Source organism: Orycteropus afer, unplaced genomic scaffold (genome assembly GCF_000298275.1).
Source record: "Orycteropus afer afer isolate SDZICR_OR568_19922 unplaced genomic scaffold, OryAfe1.0 scaffold00086, whole genome shotgun sequence".
NCBI lineage: Eukaryota > Metazoa > Chordata > Mammalia > Tubulidentata > Orycteropodidae > Orycteropus > Orycteropus afer.
The window spans coordinates 9532844-9541385 of NW_006921673.1; the positions used below are offsets into that span (position 1 = coordinate 9532844).

The 8542-nt window shown below is 35.2% G+C and overlaps 1 protein-coding gene across 1 annotated transcript in view; it reads right to left on the reverse strand.

The window, feature by feature from the left end:
• The window catches only part of SRFBP1 (serum response factor binding protein 1), a 139305-nt gene that overhangs the window by 109200 nt on the left and 21563 nt on the right, over positions 1–8542 (reverse strand). The window contains exons 2-3 of the mRNA XM_007942246.1: positions 4148–4236; positions 2923–2995 (exon numbers count right to left, since the gene is read on the reverse strand). Coding sequence (XP_007940437.1) covers positions 2923–2995; positions 4148–4236 — 162 coding nt within the window. The remainder of the gene's footprint in view (positions 1–2922; positions 2996–4147; positions 4237–8542) is intronic.

Consider the following 8542-nt stretch of genomic DNA (forward strand, 5'->3'; position numbering starts at 1 on the left):
CTCAACCTGTTTAAGACTCAGTTTCCTATTTTGTAAGACAGGGATAATAATGAGATCTACTTTAAGAAATAGTGCATATAAACACAGTCCAGTACATGGCATATAATAAATGCTCAAGAAAAGCTAGTTATTTATCTTCATAATTGAAGAAGGGATTTCCTAGCCATTGTGAGTGATTTCAGTACATGACTTTATTTTATCATTTCCTCTCCAGCTAAATAACTTTAGGGATTTAAAAATGTTAATAAGTTACTTTAATTTATAAAAACAAAGGAACAACTCATTAACCAGTATTTATAAAGACTAAGAACATTAGAAGTATGAATAATATTAGAAAAAAGCAGCAAAGATTTGGGATTCATACATTATAGAGTCTATAAAGTTAGAACCTATCATTTTATAGTACCATAAAGATCAGGTTATTTTTTTTTGGTCCAGAAAAAACAAACTCCCATTTCTAAAAATATCTCAGGTTTTCTTCATGACGAAGTCATCTTGGAACAAAATACCCTATTATCATTGAAAAATACCCTACTATCATATAGGATAGTATGTCATGAACAAGACTATAAAAATGTAGTGGTGTGTGAGCCAAGGAAAAAAAAATCTGGAAAAGTGACTAAGTAGAGGTTTTCCTCCAAATTTAATTACACCTGTGAGTTTTCTCTTCTGTGACTATTTCTTTGATACTCCCATGTACATGATAAATACTTCCTTAGAAAATTACAAATCACTTTTTAATAAAAATATGTACTACACATAGTACATATGCTTCTTTTAGAAAAGAGAATCAATTTTGTTAAAGAACGATAAAGAAGAATTGAAATTTAACTCTTGAGAAAAGCAAACATGTATCTTGCTGATACTCTTTTTACTCTAGTTTTTATATTTAAATATAATCCAGTTTTAAAAAGGCATTATAAAACAATCTGAAGCCAGAGTAGCCAACCCAGACCACCCTATAAAACGAATGCTATGAATTCAAGGAATATACTTGCTATGAATTTGATAGATTCAAAGACTACACAGGCTATATGAATTTTGGCTTTTTATTAGATAACTATTCCACAGTGATGTTACATAATCACAGGAAAAATAAAAACATGGTACGACACAGAAATTTTATAAGCCTGTGAACTTTACCACTGAGGTGGATTTACCTTTGCTTATGAGATTTAAGAAAAACAGAAAAAAAGACTTAGATATAGATGAAATAGGATAGCTTCTCTTTCTAATTGACTAAATCAAATTCATTATTGAAAAGTACAAATAGGAAGCTTTCTAAAGCATACGAGTTCTTTTGTTCTCAGACTTCATATACAGCATGTAGGCTTATTTTATATATTGTAACCTTTTCATGGTAAAATAACATCAGCAATTATATAGTAGCTTTAAGCCTCTGAATAATTTAGGACTACAAAAATGATTATTCAGAAGAAAGTACAGGGAAAAACTTAGGTAGGCAATGTAATTTAGCGAGGATTCTGGTTAAGAGAAAGTTAAAAAGGTAAATCATAATTTCCTATCTTAGTGTTAGCCTCAAATAAAAAAATCTCTGAACATTTTACTTCTCACAGGGATTTGAGGATTAAAAACAAAGGTGTATGAAAAAGCCCAAATGAAGTACAAAGAAAAGGAACACAAATGATAATGAGGAGCCAAACAAGGGATTTTGACCTAATGAATGAATTAAAAAAGGAATTAAAACTTTGAGAAGATACAGATGGAATCCATGAGTTGTGCAGCACTGTGGAAAAATATAAACCAAAAACACCCCATGAAAAACAAATGTATCTCATCCCAAAGAATAGTTTTCTACAACAGTCTAGTCAGATTAACTATAGTAACTTTGACCCATAAAATACTCATATTCTTTACAGAAAAACTATTTTCATGCATTTAAAATGAAAAATTAGTGAAAAAATCTGATGATCTACCTCACATTTTAATACATGCTCTTTCATCTAACTCAAAATTTGAACTTATACTAAAATGTAATAGTCAAACATACATGTAAAAACGACCCTGCAATTAAGATAATTGCTGGTACCAATGTTGTTTTTAAGTTCCGTAATAAAACACTCTCTCAGACATTTAATGGTATGTCATTTAGTAAATGAAAGTTTCTACAAAGGAAGAGCAGCAAGAAGACCTAAAAATTATGCTGGTGAAGAGTCTGGCTGAAAGAAATAAAAATACAGATCATTTTGGTCCAACACTAATTTTATTTTAAGTTACTAAAGAGCTGGATAAAATGCTGACACCACCACACAAAAATTTATTGAGTTGGCAATAGGCAGAGCATGATGTCAGTCACCAGTATCGCCATCCACATTCCCAAATAGCATGAACAATTTAGTTCTTGAAAGTAAAACACTTTATGCCTAAAGTTACTGTAAAAACAAAAACCTTAGCCATAAGGCATTATTAAACATACAGGAGTTTAGTTTTGGCAAAGCTTTGACTCAAAGTAGTCTAGCACGTTAACAAATTCAGTAAAAAACATAGGAAAATGTAAGCTTAAAAATATTACAATTTTCGAAATGTGTTACATTTTTCACCAAACAGACCCATGTAAGCAAATTTTAAGCAACACTCCAAACAAAATCAAATCCATTGCCACCACATCAATTCTTATATCGATCCTGGATCCTGTAACGGCTGAGTAGAACTGTCCCGTAGGGTTTCCAAGGCTGTAAACCTTTATGGAAGCAGACTGCCTTATCTTTCTCCTGTGGAGTGGCTGGTGGGTTCAAACTGCTAACTTTTTGATTAGCAGTTGAATGTTTTCACCACTACACCACCAGAGCTCCTTTAGCAATACTCAGCAATATTCAAATAAGTAAAACCAAACACAAACAAAATATTGACCAACAGGAGACACAGAAACACATACACATACATACCAATACAAGTCCTTACCTTCATGGCATGAATTTCTTCAAGTAATCGTTGTGCCCGTCTTTGGTTTTTTAACAGCGCATCTTCAGAACCCCTGCAAAGATTATAAGATTTAGTCAGCGAAAACATTAATTTTAGACTCATATTTTATAAGAAGTCTGTTTCTTTTAGAAAAGCATAATAAATTTCTAAATAACAAATAATCTGCCACTTAGCATCGCCCTGCCAAAAACATCCACAAACTCCAATAACTGCATAAACTCAAGTGTTAGAAACTGACAAAAAATAAACACTGTTATGGTATTATCTTAATGACTGTTGTCACAGGTAGATAGTTTGTCTTCCCTGATTCATTAATGTAAGACCAGTAATATTTTCATAAATTAACCAATCACACCTAGTATTTAATGTAATATAAGTTTCACAAGCTATAATTAAAAATGGGATATAATTTTATTAAATGTAAATTTGTTCTTCAGAATTAAAAGAATAAATCATATATATATGATTATATCAGAGAGGAGGGATATCATCTTGAAGATTTATACAACAGGAAATTAATCAGGAAGGAAACATACTTGAAGACCTTGTAAGTATTCATGCTTAAAGCAATAAGAACTATAAATAACAGCAGCAAAGCTGAAAATACAAATTATTATCTTTTTCCAAAAGTTACATGGAACATATTATTTTGGTAAACACTTTCACAAAGCAGACAATTTCAAATTAACCAGCAATTAGTAACAAATTAGGAAGAAAATGATATAAAATTTTCATAACTGATTTAAGGTGTTATTAGATTTATAAAATTATATCAACATTTTAAAATTTCTATTAATATAAAACATATAAATAGCACCCAAATATTTTCATTCTGTAAAAAGCAAGGAGAGTTTTGAAAAACAGCAGAGAAATTCCTGTGTCTTAAGGGAATATGGTCCAAATCATGTATGGAAGGGCTTACACAGCACATTTTATCTCATTCAGATCTTCTCTATGTATAAAATACAGTATGAGTTATTGTTGTTATGTGCTGTTGAGTCAGATTCAACCCATAGTGACCCCTCCTTGGGTTTCTGAGGTGGTATCACTAGGGAAGTAGATTGCCCAACCTTCCTCCCCTAACCTTCCTCTCAAGGAGTGGCTGGTTATACCACTAGGCCTCCCCTACAAATTTTGTAAACAATGAATAAAAACAACTTCTGACATTTTGTTAGTTACAGGACTATTAACTTAAATGACTAACTTTTTTGACTTCAGTCGGCCAACATTCCTAACAAGCTTTCGGATAACCAAAACTCGAATTCTCTTCACATCTTTCCTCATCTTCACAACCTTAGAGAAATAAAACAAATATTAAAAAGGTAGCTTAATTCAGGAATAAACACATTTTCATATTGAGCCTTAATATTATAGACTTAGTTTACCATTTTAACCAAATTTTTGCTAGACTATATTCATAATTTGATAAAATTAAACTTCTTTCATAAACAGTGGAGATATAAATCAACAGTCTAAAAATGTGTCTAAGGGCTTAACAGAAACAAGTTATTACAAAAAAAAGGTCAAAGCATTCCCAGTGATTAGTATTTGAATATTATATCTGTAATCTGTAAAATATAAACTGAGTTCCCTGAGACCAAAGACTATATATTCACCTTTGTATCTTTATATTCTGTAACAGAGCCCCATCTGTAATGTTAGAAATTTAACATATTCAATGAGTGTTTGAATTAACAGAAGTAAAAGTATGAAAGTGATTTTACTTTGCTTGCATTTATTTTTCAGTAATAAATTACTTCAAGCATAACTTTAAAAGAAACCACACAAACACAAGGGCACATTTGTACTCACACACACAAATACATGTTTTAAATCATCCCATTAGAGAACAATGCTGAACTCTAAGATTAAAAACAGAATTACTGGCCAAGACATGGATATATTTTACTTACAAAGAAGTATGTTATGATACTCATCAGTATGATAGGATGTGGTTATCACTTTCGGTTTATGTTCTGTCTGTCATGATGAGAAGACCTGGAATGTCCCTTCTTCCCTGTTTGAATAATTTCTTTTAGAAGGATCAGCACAAGACTGGTCCCTATGAGGCAGAGGTTAAAGATGTCCCAAGTCCAAACTGCTGTGCCACTGCATCTCTGACATCAACTCCTCTTTCTCCCAAGTACTCTCCTTCCTTTCTTAGAGTTCTACATTTCACTGTAATGTCTCATGAAACTCACAAATGTCCAAGGAAACCAGGTCACAAGGTAGTGGTGGAGGCTGGGAGGCTGGCTAGTCCCAAGCCTGTGGGTAAATCTGGAGGATTCTTCCAACTCACATGGTTGCAGGGGCTGACAAACCCAAATCTGCAGATCATAACTGGCTGCTGTCTCCAATGCAAGGGTGTGATGATGACAACCAAAAGCAGGACCAAAGCAGAACATTCACATATATACCGTAAGGAAGCTAAGGGTGGTGACTTGAGTTGCACCCTCCAGAAAGGTGGGACTCAAGATATATCCTACCCTAAACAGGCAAAGAGACTAGGATTTACAGTACATCACAAAATGGAGGATGATAGCTAGAAGGGTCATATTAAGCAATTCACTGCACTGCCATTTCCCTTCTTCACATGAGGAATTACCTAAAAGATACATTCTTTCCTATAAAACTTTCCCTGACCTCTTCAGTTACAGGTAATCACTCTTCTTAAAAAGAAAAAGGAAAAACAAACAAACAAGCAAACAACCCCCCAAACCCAAACTCACTGCTATCGAATTGATTTCAAGACATAGCGAACCCCTTGGGGTCCCCAAAATACTCTGGAGGTTCTTTTCCTAAAGCATCTAATTCATTGTACTGACAATAACTGCTTACGCAGCTGTCATGTTTTGTAGAATGGGATCTTCTAGAGGACAATGCCTTGCATTATTTATATACTGTTTTCTGTGCCTTACAACAGTACCTGGCACACACAATCCTTCAAAGTCTTCTTGCCAAAATAATACCAAGAATACAATTTCTTTTCACTATATTTCAAGCTCTCTCATTTGACTATAACACCTTCTTTTACTCTTAATTACCATCATTCACCCCCTCATTCACTGAATCTACTGGCACCCAACAATTTATTTCCACTCTAAATGACTTAGATGTCCACTTAAATAACTCACCCAATATTACATCCTTACTTCTTGCCTTCATTTCTAATGACCTAATCAATTTCACTTCAGCCACCTACTTTTATGGCCACATTGTACATAGACCTTGTCATCACTCATAACCACTTAATTTCTAAAATGATAAATTCAAATACTATTATCACAACTTCTATCAGCTGGCTTGTTCAATTCCACCCACAACAAGCACTTCTGAGTTCACTGGGACCACCAGTCCTCTGACCTAAACTTTCTCTTAAACAAATGTGCATTTTCTTTTTAATTTTTTTTCGCTCAGCTGGTTCAGGTACATAATTAACACTTGCTAATATCCCAGACTTTCTTACACCTCTAGTTAGTAAAACCTTAATCCTAGATGAAAACATTTTGAGCTCCTCATGCCAGCACCCCCGTAGCTAGAAACCACTTGAGACGTTTTACCTATTAAAATTTAATCATAAGAAACCTCAAATGGGCCCTCACATATCCTAGGAATCCTATCATTTTTTTCAGGTCAATTTACTCTACAATGACTATTTTATTTATTTATTATGGTCATGAGGTATTCCCTTTTGCCTAAATATACCTAATCATTTAGTCTGTTAACTATGGTAGCATAGTACCTAAGGCACTTGACTGCTAACCAGAAGGCTGGTGGTTCAAACCCATCAGCCACTCCTCGGAAGGAAGATGGAGCAATCTACTTCCGTAGTGATACTGCCTCGGAGACCCAAGGAGGGGTCGCTGTGAGTCAGGTACGACTCGACGGAACATAACAACAACAATGTATCTAGGAGCTCTGGTGGCATAGTGCCTAAGGCATATGACTGCTACCCAGAAGGCTGGCGGTTCAAACCCACCAGCCACTTGGAAAGAAGACTGGGCAATCTACTTCCATAGAAATACTGCCCTGGAGATCCAAGGAGGGGTCGCTATGAGTCAGAATCGATTTGACGGCAGTGAGTTTGGTTTTTTTGGTTACCTATGTATGTAACCATAGGAGCTCTGGTAGCATAGTGCCTAAGGCACTTGACTGCTCAACAGAAGGCTGGCGGTTCAAACCCACCAGCCACTCCTCGGAAGGAAGGTTGGGCAATCCTACTTCCGTAGTGATACTGCCTCGGAAACCCAAGGAAGGGTCGCTATGAGTCGGGGCCGACTCGATGGCAAAACAACAACAACAACAACAAACAATGTATGTAACCATAGATTGGTACTCCTTACTACTGATAATGAAGTACTATGTATGTAAAAGTGTTTATCTTTGTTGTCTGTACTTCTTGTGCACTTCCCTCTGTCCTCATTTTCCTTAATGTTATTGTGTTGGACACTTGCTTATGGTATATTGCTTTTCCCTTCACCCAAATCAATACTAGTCTTCTACCTATCTAGCAATTTTCTCTCCCTCACCATTCCATCCCTGGTAATCAATAAAAAAAGTTTCCTTCCATATGTAAATGTTTCCTGGGCTTTTTACATTGTTGTTGTTGTTGTTATTTGCCACTGAGTCGGCCCCGACTCATAGCGACCCCTCCTTGGGTTTCCGAGGCAGTATCACTACAGAAGCAGGAATGCTCAACCTTCCTTCCGAGGACTGGCTGGTGGGTTTGAACTGCCAGCCTTCTGGTGAGCAGTCAAGTGCCTTAGGCACTATGTTACCAGAGCTCCTTTTCACATTAGTGAACTAATACAATATTTGTTGTTCTGTGATTGACCTTATTTCACTCAGCATGATGTCTTTTCCAAGTTCATCCACATTATAAGGTGTTTAGCAGATTCTACCTTATTCTTTAGTGCTGCACAGTATTCTATTGTGTTCATGTACTACAGTTTGGTCCATTTCTCCACTGATGGGCACTTAGGTTGTTTCCACCTCTTTGCTACTGTGAATATTGCTATGAACATGGGTGAGCATGTATCTATTTGTGTCCTTCCTGGCTCTCACTTCTTTAGCATATATACCTATAATGGGACTGGTGGATGAAATAGTATTTCTATTTGCAACTTTGTAGGGAATTGCCATACTGATTTCCACAGTCGTTGTATCATATCACAGTCAGAGTCCCAATCTTTCCACATCCTCACAGGCATGTTTGGCTGCCTGAGTATCCTCTTTGGTGAAATGCCTGTTTACATCTTCTGCCATTTTAAAAAATTGGATTATTTGTCTTTTGATGCCAAGGTGCTGGAGTTTTCTATAAATCTTGAAGATAAGTCCTTCGTTCGATATGTTGTTGAATATTTTTTCATGTTCTGTCGGTTCACTTTTTACTCTTTCCAAGTAGTCTTCCGTTAGGGCCCCTAAGTTTACCACTATTTTTTCTTTGATGAACTTTATAGCTTTAGGTTTTACATTAAAGTCTTTGATCTATCTAGAGTTAGTTTCGTGGATGGTGAGAGTTATGGATCTTGTTTCATTTTTCTGCAAATGGATATTCAGTTTTGCCAGTACTATTTGTTAAACAGACTATCTCTTCCCC